This window comes from Oryctolagus cuniculus, chromosome 3 (genome assembly GCF_964237555.1).
Source record: "Oryctolagus cuniculus chromosome 3, mOryCun1.1, whole genome shotgun sequence".
Lineage (NCBI taxonomy): Eukaryota > Metazoa > Chordata > Mammalia > Lagomorpha > Leporidae > Oryctolagus > Oryctolagus cuniculus.
Window position 1 is genome coordinate 62,006,549 of NC_091434.1, and position 21,002 is coordinate 62,027,550.

Consider the following 21,002-nt stretch of genomic DNA (forward strand, 5'->3'; position numbering starts at 1 on the left):
TGTACTTCCACTTGGATATTTTCTGCCTTCACCTTCTTTCATAGTGATGACCATGTTTCTGTGTGCAGCACATCCTTAAGCATCTTGTAAGGCTGGATGGGTGGTGACAAATTCTTTCAATTTCTGTTTGTTATGGAATGTCTTTATTTCGCCCTCTTTCATAAATATGAGCTTTGCAGGGTACTGTGTTATGGGTTGACAGTTTTTTCTTTTAGAACTTGGATTATGTCTCTCTATTCTCTCCTGGTCTGTAAGGTTTCTGATGATAATTCAGCTGTGAGTCTAATTGGAGACCATCTGAAAGTGACCTGCTGTTCCTCTCATGCACGTTCTAGAATATTTTCTTTATATTTTAATGTTGAAAGTTTGACTATAATGTGCCATGGGAAAATCTTTTCTAGTCATGTTTATTAGGAGTTCTATGTGCTTCCTGTACTTGAATATTTCCTTCTTTCTACAAAGTGAGGAGGTTTTCTGTTTTTATTTCACTGAATAAGCCTTCTAATCCTTTCTCTGTTACTACACCTTCAGGAACTCCTAAGACTAGTATGCTGGGTCGTTTGATGGTATCTCATAAATCTCCAACACTGTTTTTCATTTTTTTAATTTCCTCTTTTATTTTCTTGGTCTGACGGAGATGTTTCCAAAGATTTGTCTTCGAGCTTATATATTCTTTCTTCTCCCTCACCTAGTCTGTTGTTAAGGTTTTCTACTGAATTTTTTATTTGACATATTGAATTCTTCATTTCTAGGATTTCAGTTTGATTTCTTTTCAAAATCTCAATCTCATGAGAATATATTTTCTGCATGTCATGTGTTGATTTCTTTAACTCATGAATCTGCTTCTGAGTAATCCTGTGATTAGGCTTTTGAATTCCTTTTTAGGCATTCCATCAATCTCTTTGTCTTCTCATTCTAATATTGAAGTGTTGCATACCTTTCGGGGAGTCATGTTTTCCTCCTTATTCTTGTTTCTTGTATTTCTGTCTTTATTTTTAAGCATTTGTGGAAAGTCTTGTCAAGTTGGTTTTCTCCACTGATGGTTTTTATCTTTGAACTATGCCTTTGTGGCTTAGTGGAGTGTCTGCACCTTCAATGAATACTTAGAGGTGTGTGCTGGGGAGTGCTAGGGAACACTGGTCAGTGCTCAACAATGGGATGAGAATCCAGGTGACACCCAGGTTGGGTGTGGTGGATCTCCTCTGCTGTCAGCAGGACACGGAGGGTATAATCACATCTGTTGGCATAATCACAACCTCACCTCCTCTCTTCCAACGTGATTGATGCCCAGTGTGGGCACAATCCCCAGCCTCGCTGGCGCATGAACTGCTCACAGGATCTATGTGCAGTCCTCAGTATGAGCACAGGATCCTCAGCACTGCCCCACCCCAAGGAGTCAGGGAGCTCTGAGGTCTGACACTAGACACAGTGATTGCCCAGAGACCCAGCTACACCCTGCATTCTAATGGGCAGTCACAGGATTGCCACAGTCAGAGCCTGCAATTCGCCCACAGTCACAGGTGCAGAGGATCACCGCTTTGCCCTGTGAGCCTGCCTCACCCACTCAGAGAGCAGAGATGTTTCCAGATCCAGCTATGTGTGGGTGTTCTGCCTTGCCAGATTGAGCTCTGGAGCTTGCGATAGGTTGAGAGGTTCAGGGCATCTCACAATCCTAAAGGGGCACCCAGCCCCCTGTTAACAGTCCCAGCCAGACTCAAAGGCAGTGGGTAACGTGGATTTCCCCCTTTGCTAAAATCTCCTGTTTGCATATAAGAGCTGCTGCAGACTCTACTTGTGTCAAGATGGCGCCTCCTCCCTTCCTGTTGCCGGGTGCCCTTGTGGGGTGATTGTTTCCTGAATTGGCGTGTATCCTGCTGCCCACCAGGACTGCAGGTCAGACTCAAAGACAATGTGGGCCACAAGGTTCTCCCTCAGGCAGTATCACCCGCAGTGCCTGCTGCTGCAGCCTGCTCTCACCTCACTCTCAGAACCTGGTGTCTCCTCCAGTCTCCTCCAGTCTCCAGGTGCGGGAGTCATGAATGGTGGTCCCACTGCTGGTGCGCAGCGCACTTTGTTCACTGATCCACAGTACTCCTCTCTCTTCTGTAGCGTTTCCACTGTGAACTTCTTTGCAACTCTCCTCTGGAAATAGACTTCCTCCAACTTTTTTTTCTGCTATCTTTCCCTAGTCAGAATCAGCAAGTCTTTTCCATGTTCAGCCATCTTGGAATCTAAAATAAACTTTTAATTCCATTTTTCTATAAACGTTTTGAAATTCCCTCAGACATAGTAAAATGCACAATCCTAAGTGTGTATTTTACTGTGTAATATAAGAGATTACAGCACATGCTGTTGGAAATAATGCAACTGAAAAAATAAGAATTGATGGGAAAGGAAGAGCAAAGTTAGTTCCAAGAACAAAAACGTGTATGGGCAATGGAAGGTAGGATATAATGGTCATGTGAGGCACTGTCCTTATAAGCAGAGACAGGGCCATCCATTGCTGCAGTAGGACAGAGCACAGGGCCATAGAAGAAGGGAATGTTATGAATTGTCAAGGGGAAGATGAGAGAATTCTCTCCTGGTAGCTTTTCAGAGAATTAAGAAACAAGATATTTGGCTAAGAGTGAAGAGGTAAAAGAGAGTTGGAGATTTAAGGAGTGAAGGTAATCCTGAGAATAAAAAAAAGTAAATTGATTAGAGAAACATAAAAGTATTTCCAAAGCTCCATTTGAGGCTATTTAGTAATCACTTCAAACCAGATGTGTCTGCAGAGGTGTTTTTCCAGCCATGGCAGCCATGCTGGTACTGGCACACAGAATGCAGGGAAACAAGGTTTAAGGTTTTTATTTCTGCTTATGTTTTATATATTTGAAAGGCAGAGCTAGAAGGACACACACACACATACACATGGATCTATTGATCTTCCATCTGCTGGTTCACTCCCCAAGTGTCTGCAATGGCCAGGTTTGGGCCAGGCTGAAGCTAGGAGCCTAGAGCTGCCTCTGGGTCTCTCACGTGGGTGCAGAGGCCCAAGCACTTGGGCTATTTTTCATTGTGTTCCCAAGTGCATTATCAGGAAGCTGGGTTGAAAGTGGAACAGCTGAGTCTTAAACTGGCAGCCATTTGAGATGCTGGCATCGCAATCAGAAGCCTAACCTGTCACGCCAGTGTCAGCCCCTGGGTTTAAAGTTTTGACAGGTGGATCTGAGAGAAGCAAGAAGGGTAGAGCATAGGCATGGGTTTATAAACTGGGTGACTATAGCTCTTGACCAAGGGTGGATGGACATCTGGAGTAGTAGACAGTAGAATACCCTTAGGTCAACAGGTGGGTGGATTCCTTTGGGTTCTAGGTGTGGACATATTAAATAAAGTGAGTTGGAAAGTCAGTACCTGGTGGTCAGAGAATGGGATTTGTGGAATGGAGATCTTTATAGCTGAATGGTAGTTTATGATGGCAAGGTGTTAATGGCCAGTGGAACAGGTAACTGAGCTGGGATGTATGGGAGATAGTTGGAAGTGAGTCTAGGACCTGAGGGCTTAGAGTGTTGATCTGCATAGAGGAAGCTGCTAAGAAGCTGGTGCTCAGTGACCTTTGCTTAACCTCCCCATGGATGAGGGAATGCAAGAGGCAAAGCTGGAACTGTGTAATCTAGCATCATGCCCTTCAAAGGAGATGCAGTTTTTGAGAGAAGAGAGGAATAAATGGTCTGAAAGTAGTAATGAGGACTCAGACAGCCATCAGTCCTACTTCCAGGTTTGTGGAAACAAAAACAATAATCTGTTGAACAACAGATTAACTTGTTTCTGAGGTTGGACAGCTTTTACTTAGAGCAAGAGAGGGCAAACATTGAGAGACCAGGGTGAGGATACAGCAGATTTCGGTTTTAGCAAGTAGTAAAGTCCATGTATTGTAGTGGAAGGACTTGGGGGTTGAAAATTTTTCACTCTCAATTTGAATAATTTTGCCTTAGCATAATTTTCATATGCTAGTTTATCTGGGAAAATTATAGGATATAGTATCCTCCAGTAACTCATTTGATCTTTAATTTACTTTGCAACATCTTGGTTACAGGAATGGTTTGCAGTATACGTGGAGCTTAATCAACAAATTGCAGCACTCTTGAATGCTGGGGATGAGGAAGATCTTGTGGAACTGAAGTCACTGCAGCAACAACTTAGTGATGTTTGTTATCGACAGGCCAGTCAGCTGGAATTTAGGCAAAATCTGTTACAAGCAGCTCTTGAATTTCATGGTGTTGCCCAAGATGTAAGTGTCCACTTTGGTTACTCTTATTTTTTTCAAATGATCTGAACACTTACCTACACATGATTTTTGCAGGTTTGCATGCCTCCTAATTATTTTTTCTGGAACAATAAAATAATGTACTGGTGGGAGTAATGAGATAAAATTCTTTGTTTTTCTTGGATTATATTATGTTATTCTGCATGCAGTTAAACCTTTTACTATCTAACTAGAGTGCTGTAAACTGGTAGATATATTTAATTTTGACAGTTTCTCAATGTGTATGCTTTATAAACTAGATGGAAATGGAGGCAACAATAATGTTTTCCATTCTGCTGACCTGGATATACTTCTTTGTTTTCCCAGTGCATGCATCTGTCTGTCTGTCCTCCAGATAATGTGTATTCTAATTACTGGTCCTTGTCTTTTAACAGCATAGTCTTTTCAAGTGTAATTGTGATAACCTTGTTAGATATAAACCTCATTAATCATTAAACACTTTAGATGCTGATTATATCAGGGTTATCTCTTTGGTGTCCCTCTGCTTTAGTTGTCTCAGCAGTTGGATGGCTTATTAGGGATGTTGTGCGTAGATGTAGCACCAGCTGATGGAGCATCGATTCAGCAAACTTTAAAACTGCTTGAAGAGAAGCTGAAAAGTGTTGGTAAGCAGATTTTAAAAATGCTGAAACATACAAGTTCTTTTTAAAACAAAATCATTACCATTGTTAGACAATTAAGTAAACTTATACTGAACTAATTATTTGCAAGAAGCACAGGTGAAACAGGTGTTTTCCCCCCACAAGGGGGTATAATTTAATGGTAAAAAATTTATTTTTCATTGTTGGTGAGTCACTCCTCCCTTCATTGGGCCTTTAGCCTTCCTTGCTTGCCCAGCTATATCTACAGGTGCTATGTCTTGCATTTACTATGAACAGTCATTTGTAGTGCATGCATAAATTGCAGTTAGCTGTGAAGTGTTCTGTGGTAAACCCTGTATGCCCCAAACTGTGTTTTATGCAATGATTTCTGTTGTTACCATATGCTAACCTTGTGAAAAAATAGTTGGTTTGGTTCTGTGCATTTGTTTCTCCAAACTAGCAATATTGCCAAGGTTACATACTCTAAGAGGAAAATGGTCCAGTTTCCCTAAGCTACTCTGTCATATGACATCAAGGCAGTTTACCATTTTCCACAGTGGGAAATAACAATGGACATCTCTAAGTGGGGATATGGACATGGGAAGGCAGTGTGTCATATTCAGGGGAACCTGGGAAAAGGGGAGTAGGGAAAGAGAAACAAGACCTTAAAGCAAAGTAATAGCAGAAAGCAGTAGCACATGACTGAAACTAATCAGTTGTTGAAAATAACTTGAGGGAGTTGGTTTGAAAGTTATGTTTGTATTGACATTTTACTTGCACTCTTTGTTATCTTAACAGCTAATATGCATAATACATATTTAGCATTTAATATGCTCAGTAAAGTTTATTTTAAAATGTCAGGTTTTCTTGAGCCATGCTTTTCCTTAAAAAACAGAAAAGAATTCCTGTACACATTTCTAACATTGAATATTGTAAACATATCCCAAATGCTGTTTATCATGGTGTGTACCTGGGACTCTATTTACTCACAGTGTTTACATTGATTATGTGTCACGTGAATGTTTTGCGATCTTAGGAAATCTTACACATTTTTAAACAAAATACTTTATTCTTCTAAAAGTTAGATAAGCAGAAAGGGAAACAAATATAAAAATTTTATTCATCAAAATAGTAGTTCCCATGCTTCCTTCTGCTTTGAGTATTTACAAGTTAAATATGATCTATGGAAATTCAAGTTTTGAAAATTATCATAGGGGAGAATTTTGCACAAAGGAAAATTCCAATGAGCCACAGTGAAAGGGTTTTTTTCTGCTTGAATCCAAGTACAGAGGCTGCTGTGGGCATTTAGTTGAGGGAGGGGGAACATCTTGGCTATTTAAGAGATTATATCTAATAACTTTTATTTTAGATGTGGGCTTGCAAGGTTTACGTGAAAAAGGTCAAGGTCTCCTGGATCAGATCTCCAATCAGGCATCCTGGGCCTATGGAAAGGATGTAACCATTGAAAATAAAGAAAATGTGGACCACATACAAGGAGTGATGGAAGATATGCAGCTTAGGAAACAAAGGCAAAGTTTGACTGTTAATTTTTACCAAGCTAATAGAGTGTTAATTAAAATGAAAGTTACATAACTTATCCTTTACAAAATAAAAGTTCTTTTCTGCTATGTAGTAGACATATAGTTGTTTATTGTATATAATTATACTAACAATGACAAATTGTTCAACTATTGCGTACCTTTTCCATTTATACCTGTAATTAAAATTTCAGTTTGATTCAAGTACTTCACATTATGTATCCTCAATATAGCCTAGGACTCTACTGTGCTATAAGAAAACCTTTTTGGAGAATTTTTCTTTTCCTTTGTCATTTAGTTTAGAGTTACTATTAAATCTGTTCTCTCCTCTGATCTGTTTGTTCATCTGAACTTCATACAAAATGCCATACACACATTGTTCTCCTATTCACTGTGGAATGATTAGACAATGGACTGATTATGCTTTGTATCATTTGACACAGAACTAGAAATTCAAAGGAGTCTTTGAAAACTCAGTTGGCATCAGTAACTTCAAAGTTGCAAAGTAAAGGATTAATGTTCAAGAACAAATAATCTAGCATGAGTGCATAAAATTTTGTCACGCACAAGACTTTCAGAAACCCTTCTCTGTATTGCAAAGCAAATAGAGAACAGAAATTCCCTCTATATCTGACCCTCATGTTTGCAGAAGTATAAACTACAGAAGTGATGGAACTCGCCTCTTAAAGCCTTCCTTCCATATAGACTCAGAACTGTCTTCTCTCTCTCTTATTCCATCAGTTCCCACTATCTACTCATTCCTGTGCCTCATTTAAAATTTTAAATCTCTCTTGTTTAAAAAAAAACAAATAGTTGCACTTCTGTGTTGATCTTGTTCAAACTTTTGTCTTCAAGTCTTAAAGCTCTCATTCCTTCCTCCCAGCCAAGTCATTTGAAAGTCTAACCTACATTCATACCACTTCTGTATTACCTCTATTTAACTTTTCAGTCCTCTTCAGTCTGGCTTCTACCCTCATCATTTCAATTCAGTTCACTCTTAACTGTAATTTTCATATGTAAGTTTGATCTTTGCCACAATCCATGAAATACTTGTGGTTCTTATTTGACTCTGAATAGTGTTGGGCACAACTGACTTTTCTTCTTGTAACTCCTTCATGATCCTGGCACTGTATTTCCTCTCTGATTCTTGTTCTGTAGGTAGATCCACTGCTTCCTAAGGTTTGTTCTGAGGCCAAATTCTCCTCTTTATGGACAGTCTTATTACTTTAATGATTTTCTTTGACATTAACAAGGTTTAGTATTAGGGCTCTTGCCAAGACCCTGCCTCTTTGCTCTAGAGTCATAATTCCAGTTGCTTACTTCTCATTGCTGGCTGGGTGCCACATATACTCTTCAAATTTATATTCAGATTGTAATAATTGTTCCCCCAAACTTGCTGTTCTCTTGTTTTTTTATATCTAAGTTAAAGTTTCTATCTGCTACCAAACTTGGGATTTGTCCTAAAATCATTGTGCCTCACCAGCCTGTTACACCCATGAGTAATTTTCTAAAGTGCAAAGATTATATAAACCATTGTTCAATGACCTCCCTTCCTGTCTGCAGGTGAAGCTCATTCTTTCAGGAATAGTGCAGGAGACCCATCATATTTCCTACAGAATTCACACATTTATTTTCATTTTCCTGACTATGTCATGCTGTTTCATGCATCTGTAACTAATACTCCTTTCTTCATTTTCTGCCTGATGGGTTCCCTCTTATTCTCCAAGCCTCAATAGAACACCTTTTAGGATTTCTAAGGCAAGTTAGTCACTTATTCCTCCCTACTCCCATTAAGGCTTTTACATAGCTCCATAAAAGCATTTATTACTTTGTTGAAAAGTCCTTCTCCCCAAATAGTAGACATTATGAAACTTAATAATGGAAGGATTATGTCTTATTTTCTTCACAGCACATCATCTAATAGATAACATGTAGTATGTATTGATTATATATATAATGTCATCTTCATCAGTCTTTTTTTTTTTTTTTTTTTTTTTGACAGGCAGAGTGGACAGTGAGAGAGAGAGAGAGAGAGAGAGAGAAAGGTCTTCCTTTGCCGTTGGTTCACCCTCCAATGGCCGCCGCGGCCGGCGCACTGCGGCCGGCGCACCGCTCTGATCCGATGGCAGGAGCCAGGTACTTCTCCTGGTCTCCCATGGGGTGCAGGGCCCAAGCACCTGGGCCATCCTCCACTGCACTCCCGGGCCACGGCAGAGAGCTGGCCTGGAAGAGGGGCAACCGGGACAGAATCCGGCGCCCCAACCGGGACTAGAACCCGGTGTGCCGGTGCCGCTAGGTGGAGGATTAGCCTAGTGAGCCACGGCGCCGGCCCTTCATCAGTCTTACATTGCTTCTAGTTTCAGATTTTATGAAACAGTTGTCACTTCTCTTCAGTACCTTATAGAATTGCCTTAACCAAGTTACAGCTTAATATTATGCTACATTTTTATTGAGAGCATCTTTATAAAAATAACCCTCAGATTATTAACTTCTGTATTCTTAGTTCACTTTTTGTTTATTTTAATGACATAAAATTGTGTATTTATGGAGTACCTTCTGCTATTTTGATACATGTATACATTGTATAATGTACACAGTAGGGTAAACATACCTACTCAAATACTTACCACTTTTTATGGTGAAAGCATTCAAAATTCTTTCTTATAGCTTTTTAAAATTAATATCAAAAGATTTCAAAGACAATTCCAAGAACATGAGAAAATTTGTAACACTCTATCTGTAGTCACTCTACTGTGCAATGGAGCCCCAGAATGTCTTACTCCTATCTAAGTATAACTTAGTACCTGTGGTAACCTTTTCATTAAACTTTCTGTTAGAACTATGACTGTAGTAGTCTAGTACCTATTGTATAACTTGTTATTGGGATTTGGCTCTACTGTGAGAATGCCCTTCCCACCTACAGTACATGGAAGAAGAGGTATATTATCTAAACAGACTGCAAAGAGATTTTTAAAAAAGTACTCTGAATTGTGTTTTTCTCCACCCAGAGATCTGTAGAGTTTTTTCCCTCCTTTAAACAGGCAGATGAGGGCCTTTTAAAATTTAGAATTAAATATTATTCTTGGCAGTATACTTCAATGAAAACATGTTAGTTTTTGGAAATTCCCTTAGACCATCATTCACTGAACTAATATTTGAGAATTTGAGAATTTTATATTTTTAAGTTATGTTTAGTAGTAATTAGCAATGCAGGTTTCTTTGGGTTTTAAGATATTAATGCATTTATGCTCTGCTTCAATATTTTGCAGAATCCATATTATCCTTAACCTATTATATTACATCCTAAAGTCCTAGTAGGATACCTATAAAGACTTAAATTGAGAAATTAATATCACTTATGGTAACTTTGAATAAATACTAGATGATTGAACATTCACAGAATTGAAAACTTAAGACTTAATGAGTTAAGAGAGGTTGTCACTCAGTATCATTCAGGTAGCATGTGAGTTGTGTGTGTCACATGATGGTGTTATAACAGCAATCAGTAAAATGGAATAATGAGTTAAGTGTATGTTTGGGTTCATTAGATGTGAAGACATGGTAGATGTGCGACGGTTAAAGATGCTTCAGATGGTGCAGTTATTTAAGTGTGAAGAAGATGCTGCCCAGGTAAGGACCCCTTTTTTGGAAGATGAATTCCATCTAACTATAAAGAAGAGTATGTATCTCATGATCCTTAGAAGGGAAACTCATTAGGTCAGATTCTGCATTCATCTGTTGAAAAATTAAGTTTGGTATTCTCAGCTTGCTTGCTGATCTCTTATCTTCTCAGTGAATTCATTGTTGAACCTAAAGATTGTGACTGTTGTTTATTGTTGTTGAGTATGTTGTCAGGTACATACCAGAATAAAGGCTAGTGTAGCACATTGCTTTTTAACTCACAAGAGAATTTTCAGTGCCAGATGAAATTGTTGATACCTTTGTATAATTAGCCACCAAACATCATTTCAGCTTAATGTTAAGGAAATGTGTGTTTCAAATTGTAACAGAAATCTGTAATGAGATGCCAAAAGATGAGTATTACAGAAATACATGATCTTCTATTATGTGATATTAATCTTAAAAGACTGTCTCTCTTTAGTAGTTTTGCCTTCATATTTTAAAAGTTTTGAAGACTAGGAGAGGTCATTAATTTATATACCTTGGCATGGAATAAAATAAGTTATTAAGATTGTGATGAACAAATTGATCATAATATTTGTATAAATATGATGTTTCAGTGTAACCAGTAGCGAGTAATGAATTAACTTCAGTTTGCTCTATTTTAACTTAGGCCGTAGAATGGCTCAGTGAACTTCTGGATGCTCTGCTTAAGACCCACATCAGATTGGGTGATGATGCTCAGGAAACGAAAGTTTTACTGGAAAAGCATAGAAAATTTGTTGATGTTGCACAGGTGCAGAACTGCTTACCTTCCTTTTCTACACACTCACTGTTTGAATAGCTTTCTGCATGATTGTAGTGTAATTTAATCCTCCAAGTCTAAGAAGGTTAGTTTTGTTATTCTAGAAGTATCCCAGAACTAAGAAAATGTCAGCTGGTGCACCAACACTTCCTCAGATAAAGATTCTGTATGCTCCCTCTGATTTATGTTTCATATTATGGCCCTTTTAAGCAATCCAGCTGCTCATTTGCAGAAGTTAATTTGAAATATATGTTCATGTCAGTATATTAGAAACCTCATTTTCTGCATCTCTCTAATGTTAACAAATTATTACAGAGTTGTGGTGAAAAGTATCTTAATTTATTTTCCCTAATAATCGAATTCACAATATAACAGTTGTGGTTTCCTATATGGAATATGAAGTGCCTAATTTCACCCACTTATTGTGGTTAATTATTGAGCAGATATTATTTTGGCCCATGGAATTTTTCAGAATGAAATGGGGAAATCAGAATAAAAGGAAGAGACCTAACAAAGAAGAAATTTATTATAAATTAAAACAATTGCATCCCCAGCATTATTTATGCATGAAGATCATTTTAGTAATAATGGCCACTGGATTCATTTAATTGATTTCTAGTAGCATCATTTAATTGCTGCCATAGTCCTCTTGGACACCTTTCTCATCCTTCTTTATAGAATTCTTTCCTTATAATTTCATGTTTCCTGTTTGTTTTGTAGAGCACTTACGACTATGGTAGACAGTTGTTACAGGCGACTGTTGTGCTGTGCCAGTCTTTGCGCTGCACTTCTCGGTCCTCAGGGGACACCCTTCCTCGCCTGAACCGAGTGTGGAAACAGTTTACCATCGCGTCTGAGGAGAGAGTACATAGGTTGGAAATGGCTATTGCATTTCACTCAAATGCTGAAAAGGTTTGCTTTTTATAAAAATGTAGTTGTGATAGTATTTATTGTGTGTTTAAAATGTATCCATTTTAGCAATTAATTTATGACCAATCTTTTTAAAAATGTGCCAGTCCCATTGTAGAAGTCCATTTAGATGCAATATATTGTCTTTAGAGTATTCAAATTAAAACTGGATGGCGGCTGGCGCTGCAGCTCACTAGGCTAATCCTCCGCCTAGTGGTGCTGGCACACTGGGTTCTAGTCCCGGTCGGGGCGCTGGATTCTGTCCCGGTTGCCCCTCTTCCAGGCCAGCTCTCTGCTGTGGCCAGGGAGTGCAGTGGAAGATGGCCCAAGTGCTTGGGCCCTGCACCCCATGGGAGACCAGGATAAGTACCTGGCTACTGGCTTCGGATCAGCGCGGTGCGCCTGCCGCAGTGCGCCAGGTGCGGCGGCCATTGGAGGGTGAACCAACGGCAAAGGAAGACCTTTCTCTCTGTCTCTCTCTCTCACTGTCCACTCTGCCTGTCCAAAAAAAAAAAAAAAGGATGGCAAAACTGGGTCCCTCCCTTATGTTGCTTCTCCAGGGTGTCATGACTTGAATTCTTGCTTTACACCCAGAGAAGAAACTCTGCTTTGTCAGCTACTACTAACTGTCACAAAATTTTGTGATTTTATAATTTAAAGTAGAGACTATCCAACTGAAAGAATGAGAGTAAGAATAAACATAAAACTATTGGAAGGTGTCCATAGCTAACTCTTTCGTTTCTGGTCACTGAACCCTACAGATAAGTGTTTTGGTTAAGATGGGCCTAATGATGACAAAGGAAAGTATATAGGATGGCTTAGCTTGTTTATTTACTGACCAATGAAATTTTTTATTGTGAACTATACTGTTAGTACAGAAAAGTACATGACTATAAGTGAGCTGCTTGAGGAAGTTTCTGTTTGTTCAGTGTACTGTTGAAACAACAGAGCTTTACCCCAGGAGCTCCCCTACTCCCTGTAGTCGCAGGACCACTTTCTTTACCTGCCTGCTAAAACCACTGGTACCTTTTTAGGATACTACTTTTAAAAGTCACCTGCAAGGATACTTTAAGATCTAAAACTCTTAAGAGGTCATATAAGAATAAATACAGTTATGAGTTTTTAATAGAAAATTAGTACTTCTATTTTTTTCTGCTACTTTGCCTTTAAATTGCTTATAATCAACTGGACTTAAGGTTATTTTGTTTTGCAAACCTGTGTAAAGCCCTTTTTTATCAGGTACTGTTTTTCTCTTGATTGTTTTATTTTATTATTAGCAAACATAAATGTAACCACAACTGTAAGCAAGTTATATAGTATAACAGTTGGGAAATGTCTAAGTTAAATGTTAAAATAAAAAATAAATGTCTATTTGTGAGTGACACTGAGATAACACTATTGGATTAAGTAAAATACAGTGCAAAAAACATTGCAAAATAAATGCTTCTTTTTCTGTTCCCTCCTCCAAATTTTGCAGTTCTTTCTTGAAATTAAATTTAAATAGTTATAGTTAAGAAAAAAAAACTGTATCTAATTAAGACTATAGAGCTTCCTACTTCAGAATTGTAAGCTGATCAATTTCTGTCAGTTAAGTGAGCAGATGGATCATTTAAAGTGTCCAGCTAGGTCTTCACATAAGTTACATGTTTGTACTCTTAACATGCTGTTGGTCATTTGTTTTTTCTTTCGTTTTTGAAGTCTATAAAGTCCTTGAGTACTGAGCCTACATCTTATTCACATTGCAAACTGCTAAATAAACAGATGGTAAACTATTCAGTAAATAGCTGCTTAGTGAGTGAGAGAAGACTTCTTAACAGGTTAAACTTAATTTTGAAGTAGTAGTCTAGATTTATTTTTTTCTTGGAAATCACTATAGACTTTTTTATATTGTTGGTAGGAAATATGTATTTCATTTTGTTATTTGAATTTCCTTTTTTAAAAGTAGGAAAGGCGTTCTTTTAAAAAAGTTTTTTTTTTTTTTAAGATTTTTTATTTGAAAGGCAGAGAGAGAGAAAGAAAGGGGGGAAGGAGAGATTATCCTGCACATAAGTGGCAGGGGCCCAAGTACCTGACCATTTTCCACTTCCTTCTCAACCTTATTAACAGGAAACTGGATTGGAAACAGAGCCCTGTGACTCAAACCTGCACACCAGTATGTCATGCCAGTGGCAGCTTAACCCACTTGTGCCACAATGCTGCCTCTGTATTTATTTTCTTTTTATTTAAAAGTCAGACCCTCCATCCCCTGATTCACTCCCCAAAAGCCCGCAACAGCCAGGACTGGGTTAGGACCAAGCCAGCAGCCTGGAACCCAATCTGGGACTCACATGTGGATGGCGGTGGCGCAAGTATTCGAGTCATCATTTTCTGCCTCCCTGGGAACACAGTGGCATGAAGCTAGAGCAGAAGCAGAGAAGCCAAGATTTGAACCAGGCACTCCAATATGGGATATGAGCCTATGTATTTTAACTGCTGCTCCTAACTCTTATCCAGTTCTGATTTTTTTAGCCAGACTTGCTAATAAGTCAATCTTGTGCAAGGTATATATGAAAATGCCAAGAATAAACCCAAAACTTCAATCTACTAAATTTATATGAGCTTGATTTCCTTTCTGTGTTTCTTGATTGATGTTGCTGTTTTATTTGTTGCAGATTTTGCAAGACTGTCCAGAAGAGCCTGAAGCTATTAATGATGAGGAGCAATTTGATGAAATTGAAGCAGTTGGGAAATCACTTTTGGATAGATTAACTGTTCCTGTAGTTTATCCTGATGGGTATGCTGCATGTTCTAATATTTTTATCCTTTTATTGGTGAACTCTTAAAGCGAAATCATTAGGAGAGGAAAATCTGATCTTTAAAAAGCCAAGTAAATTAGCTTTGGTCCAATCTTCAATGCCTATAATAAATTGGTTTCAAAAAAAAAAAAAAAAGAGTAACACAAACTCAGCTCTCAGCAGTAGTAACAGTGATACTTGCTGACATCAGATGTTTTGCCTCTGGACAGCTTGTTGTAGAAGAATGATTCTGCTCCAGATCCATTCTCTTTTCACTGAGCGATGTGTTGTCCTAATTTCCTCGTGTGTAAAGTGATGGAGTCCTGATTCGCATGTTCCTTTCCATTTCAAATAGTTGATAGTAGAAATAAGAAATAAGAAATTGCAAAATGGGCCAGTAAAAGATCAGAAAGATCCTTATCCCTAGTGATCAAGACTTCTCAAGGAAAATCATGTAGAGACAACCCAGAGGTTATGTAATTCAAATGATAGAGAAACCATAGAATAAAAGCAAAGGAGACTTTCTTTGTTAGGAAACTGTGTTGGATGAGTGTACACTCTGGATCCAGATGTCCCAGCTGTGATATCTTGGGCAAGCCACTTTGCGTCTGTGGCTGAGTTACCAGAGTTAAGTGTAGATAAAGAATGTAAATGAACCTGACACATAACATGTGTTAAAACTACCGGGTAATGAACATCCAGTGATTATTTTGATTGATACTGAAAAGACGTCATGATGTTTCCTTGAAAGTTCATTGTGCACAGTCTATACTTAGAAATCTTTGGTCGTGCATAAACTTAAACAGTCAAAGGTAGTTGTAAATCATCTTACATATCAGCAATGAAAGACAGCAGACTTCAGCTAGTAACAGTGCTATTGCGGTGATCCTGATTACTTGTTCCATTCTGGTACGCTCACCTTCCGACCTCCCACAGCCAGTTGTCACAGTCTGGCCCCCAGTCTGCGCAGGTCATCCTTGGAGTGAGTACTCGCGCCTCTGTTCCGCATACAGTCCCTGTGTCATTTCCTCATCCTGTTAGGATAAAACAGAGAGTTAGTACGGTGTAGTTAAATTGCACAGACACCCACCTTTATGCTCATTTTAAAATTTATGTACATCTGTTTTTGGATTTTGTGCTAAATTAAAAATTTCTCAAAGGTATGTATGACATTTTCTTTAATTATTAATATTATGGTAGCCTGTTTATGCTCTGTTAAGTTTGGCAGGTTATTTAGTTTATCTCTTATATATTCTTCCAGTAAAGTAGAAGAAATTGGTGGTCTGGATTTGCGGAATGAAGATGCAGTTTAAATTCTGATTTTTCTAGTGTGTGACATAGAAGCTCACATCATTTAGCTTTCTAGGCCTTAATTTTCTTATCTAACAAATTATGAAGTCAACCAGTTAATCTCCTGAGAACTCTTCATTTCTGAAATATTTTTTATGACTCTAAATACAGTATCTTAGCAAGTAGGGGAAGATTAACTGTCTTTATCTATTAATGTGCCCAATAATATCTAAGCATTAAAAAGAATATTTTACTTGCCAGCTATATTAGGCTATTGGCACTCAAGAATACATACAAATTGTTTGTTCATGTACACTACACACCCCAAACTGAAAAGCAGAATATCTCCAATGTTGTATTATTTGGCTTATTCAAGTTACAACAAACAAGCAAACACAGTGACATTTATACACTAATAGAGTTTTCTCAACTCTTAACATGTTTTATGCCATTAAAAAATGTTTTCTTACTGAATTGCTTACGACTCAAACAGTATGGTGTGCAGATAAACTGATTTTTGCACATAGGCCATATCACATGGGTACTTTGGTCATTTTTGCTTGCTTTTGCATTTACTGTAATTAATAGATTTCTACTAATCTGGGGTTTTTCTGTGTGTTTTGATTTTAGAACTGAACAGTATTTTGGGAGTCCAGGTGACATGGCTTCTACTGCAGAACACATCAGAGACAGGATGAAACTAGTTAGTCTGAAAAGGCAGCAGCTGAGACATCCTGAAATGGTGACCACAGAGAGCTAATAGCCGCCAGTTTCCTGCAGAGCTGCAGTTCATATTCCCGCATGTCGTCGGCATACCACCGCATTAGCCACAGTACATTACCACGCATTTCACAGCAGGATAAGCCCCGTTTCTTCCCATGACACACTTCTCTACATGCTAACACCTTGCAGCCACCAAGGCATAATTACTTAACATGCTTTGAGACCATAGACTCCAAGTATCTTAAAAGGAACTATAAACATTGCACTGAAAACTAGCTTTAAAGCTTTACCTGACCTTTCAGTTTGTAGATGAACAACTGATAATAAGCTTTGAATGGTGCTAATAAGAGTTTAGAAATTCTCTCTCTTAAAAAAATGGTTACCCTTCCTCCCCAGGTGGTGTAGTGAATTTAGACTGTGGTTAAACTGTTACTGCTAGCCAGTGGTGTCCTCAGAATTTTGCTTTGTAATTCTTCAAATCTGATTATTTTTGTTGTGTCAATATGGAGAAAACCCTTCATATCTTTGATATATCATATTCATTAAAAGACATTTCCTATTTGTATTGATAATGTATTAAAAGTTGTGTTTAATAAAAAGGCTTCTTTAAACATCTTATTTAATTTGATAGTTATATCCTATTTCCAAATATGAGTGCCTTATTTAAAAGGGCATTCTTAGAATTGTGAGGATGGTTTAATATTTGTTTTTTCATGGTGATTGCATGTATTTTAGCCAGGAAATTTATATGTAAGCACGTGTATATAATAAATAAGCATGTTTTATCATGAAAAATAATTGTGAACAACAATTTAGATCTTTTAAGAACTTATTGGAGTCCTGATTTTTCTCTTCTTCAACTTGAAAACTGTTATTCAAATTACTAACTGCCCACAATACCCTTTGTCTTTGGGGAGAAGGTCTGAGGCAGAAGTCAGACTTGATTACTCAGTGTCATCCTTTGTATCAGAGTTAGAAAGCAACTGTTAATAATTTCTCTTGATAGTCTAGAAGCAAAACAAATTCTGAAACAGAATAATAACAAGAGCTGTACACGCCTTTAGAAATAAAATTAATCAAAAATGTTAATGCTTTATGTTTATATTACGTTTACAAGGTGAAATGCATATAATTTAATATTTGTGTTAATTTTTATTTCAGAAAAAGTTTTTAAAAGATTAAAAGTCATTTTTAGGCTTTTAATCAATACAGAATGATGCAAAAAATTGTATACTGGCTCCTTTTTGTGGTCTACAAATGGGCTCATGTATCCGCCAGAGCAAAAAACCTCCCTCTGTTGGTTCTACCAGCCTTTTCCACTGCCAGATTTCATGGAGAATTCTCTCCTGGCCCTGTTGCCCTATATCCTCGTCACTCACTGCTCAGCACCTTGTAGTCTGGTTTGGCGCAGCACATAATAAAACTGTTCTTTTGAAAGTCAACAACTACCACATGAATGCTTTCTTCTCAGCCTGCACTCTTACCTAACTCACCTTCTCTTTACCATTTGTGCCCGACACTGTCTCTTCCCTGGAAAATGCTAATGCCTGCCATAACTTGGAGTGGCGTCACAAACCCTTCTTTGACATGTGTGTGCTCTCAGCATCTGTCCTCGGAACGCTCTGGCTCTGCTGTAGCTGTCTCAACCTTAGGGCTTCTGTTCTGTCCCAGTGTCCTGCATTACATGCCTGGACCTGTGCTTCAGCTGTCTGCTTGGCATCTCAGCCAAGGATCCGTCACCCTCATGTCCTGGATGGTGCAGCCATTTTTCCTGGTGAAACAGGCCAGGTCTCAGCTGCTCCCTGCTGTCTTGTGCCACCACTGCTTCCGAGGGCATCTGGGGAGTTCTTTTCTATACTTGATAATCCTCTTCTAGGGCTTTACTCCTGTAAGCGTGAACCTCTGTGAGTTTTCATTTCAGTCTTCATGATGGTGCTTGACCGCATTCTACAAGTATTTAAGTCTATACCTGCTACTCTGTAAGTTCTCTGGAGGGAAGGCATCTTGTCCTACTTTTTTTTTTTTTTTTTTTTTTTTTTTTTTTTTTTTTTTTTTGACAGGCAGAGTTAGTGAGAGAGACAGAGAAAAAGATCTTCCTTCCATTGGTTCACCTCCCAAATGGCCACTATGGCCGGCACACTGCGCCAGTCTGAAGCCAAGAGCCAGGTGCTTCCTCCTGGTCTCCCACGCAGGTGCAGGGCGCAAGCACTTGGGCCATCCTCCACTGCACTCCCAAGCCACAGTAGAGAGCTGGACTGGAAGAGGAGCAACCGGGACTAGAACCTGGGGTGCCGGCGCTGCAGGTGGAGGATTAGCCTAGTGAGCCGCAGTGCTGTCCATCTTGTGCTACTTCTGGTCCTGGTCTGCCAATGCCCACTAGATGCTCAGTTCTCTTAGTAATAATACTTGTAGTGCTGTCTGATGTGTGTTTTAAGCATTTATTTCCTACAGTTAAGACTGACTTGTGAATAAATGTGCTTATAGGGAAGCCATGTGATATTTTAGCTAAGTTAGCTAATTTAGATATTTAGTTAATATTCTTGGTATCTATTCTACTGACTCAGAGCAGTCAAACTTTTTACTGTGACTGCTAAAAGAGGAACAGTTTGTCAGTATTTATACCATCAACTCATAGACTCATAATTACCAAGTAAATTCATTTTTGTATAACAGCTGTCTTGCCTACAAAAAGTAAAATAAGGCAGGGTATAGAAATGTTACTTGTAATTTGAGCATTTCACATGAAGTCAAATATGCTTTCAACATAATACTGTTCTTTTGTGAATTTTGCTACTATTTTTTATATGTGTATCTATATACACATATTTGCGAAAGAAAACCCAACAGTGCCCCAATGTGACTTTTTTATATAGGGTCATAGTTCACTTAGAGTACATGGAAGTGACTGCAGTCTGTTGGAAATCACAGACAACTTGTATGTCACAAATTGTCATTGGCCTTCAAGTGCAACAGAGAGCTGCTCGCTTCTGAGTGGTGTATGCCCCAACCTGCCACGTTACTTTAGCCATCTCAGGGAATTAGTGAAAGGTTAGCTGAGCTAGTTTTGGTTTTTTGGTCTGAGGGATTTTTCCTCTTTTAGCCTTTTACTGTATATTTGCTTTTGTGTGAGTTCAATATATAATGGCAATTTTGGCATCTGTCTTCACATCTAACCTGGTAGAGTTGTGACGTAAAGAGGATCACTTCATTCTAGATCAGATTGCCCTTGTTCCCTGTCCTTATTGTCAGTGACCTTCTCCTGTTAGGGTGACTCATGGTGATATTGATTTAACTGCTTACCCTGCCAGCAAGGTTACTGATGGTAGCTCCAGGCTGTGTTACTTGATAGAAAATTGGATTCAAAGTGGCTATTGCTTGTGTTACTCCTTTTAATGTGTTTGTTGTTGCATTACTTCATCAGCTGTGGTATGGAAGGCCATTTAGTTTATTACTTGTGTCATACTCTTTAATAGGAACATGACAAGTTATTCTGATAATGCTAAGCAACTCAAAGCCTGTGATCTAAACACATCCTACTCAATGGAGTATGACTGTGAGTTAGCTGAATCTCATTGTGCAATACCCATTTGAAGAATTTGGAGTTCTCTACAGTGCCCTGTGTTACTTGCCAGTTTGTGCTTTTGTCCTCACATCCTACCCAAACTACACAAGACCACAGTAAAACAATATGGCTGCTGAAAACAGAATATACTGTGATGGCTAAAGCCCTCCACAACTTGAGCTTGTACTGAATGCTACAGGCAAACACCAACAAAGATATCACCATCAATTACAAGATTTGCATGATTAAGATCTTTACCTAAGCTCACGAAAAGTTCTCTAGGATTAAAAAGATGAACTGGACCACAGCTGAATAGTTAACCTCATTAGTAAAGTTACCACTGTTAACTTTCATTCTGAGAAAAAAAAGAAATGCACAGAAGCTTCAACTGGGAGTAGAAAGTGCTCTCTGGTTGATACGTAGACCAAGAAATAGCTTGAGGAGGCAAAATGCAGTAGTTTCAACATTTGACATTGTTTGACTTCCATGTGTGTGACAGAAAAGTCTAGGTTTAGCTAAGAAGCATAAATACTGGCATGAATTATAAAGAAATCATAAAAGCTATAAAAAGACCTGTAGTGAACATAATGGAAAGAGTTTGAATAGTTGGCTTCAAAATCTGGCTTTGCCATTTGCTGTGTCCTTGGGGGTAGGAGATAGTGAATTCTTCTGGGACTATAAAATGGGGAAATCATCAGATTTCAAGGATGAAGTATAATCTTGTAAAATGTTAAATATCAAAACGCACAAATGGAAGGTGTCATCATTTGTTCAGAATAGAAAATGGTCTTTGAGCCTTCCCTTGGTTCAGTTGTTAAGGGTGGGTTGGTGGGAGGAATAGCGTGGGGTTTATGTCTACCTGCCTGAGCTCTGTCTCTCCCCACTTCCAATGC

General features: G+C 38.4%; 1 protein-coding gene across 5 annotated transcripts in view; it reads left to right on the plus strand.

Annotated features, from left to right (window-relative positions):
* The window catches only part of SESTD1 (SEC14 and spectrin domain containing 1), a 153,914-nt gene extending 133,433 nt beyond the window's left edge, over positions 1-20,481 (plus strand). For 4 of the 5 annotated variants that reach the window (XM_051848393.2, XM_051848396.2, XM_051848394.2 and 1 more), the window contains exons 11-18: positions 4,076-4,270; positions 4,797-4,911; positions 6,257-6,416; positions 9,974-10,055; positions 10,720-10,842; positions 11,572-11,763; positions 14,412-14,533; positions 16,455-20,481. In XM_051848393.2, the coding sequence (XP_051704353.1) occupies positions 4,076-4,270; positions 4,797-4,911; positions 6,257-6,416; positions 9,974-10,055; positions 10,720-10,842; positions 11,572-11,763; positions 14,412-14,533; positions 16,455-16,584 (1,119 nt within the window). In that variant the 3' untranslated portion in view covers positions 16,585-20,481. The remainder of the gene's footprint in view (positions 1-4,075; positions 4,271-4,796; positions 4,912-6,256; positions 6,417-9,973; positions 10,056-10,719; positions 10,843-11,571; positions 11,764-14,411; positions 14,534-16,454) is intronic. The other variant, XM_051848395.2, reaches the window with a different exon arrangement.
* The last annotated feature ends 521 nt before the right edge of the window (positions 20,482-21,002 follow it).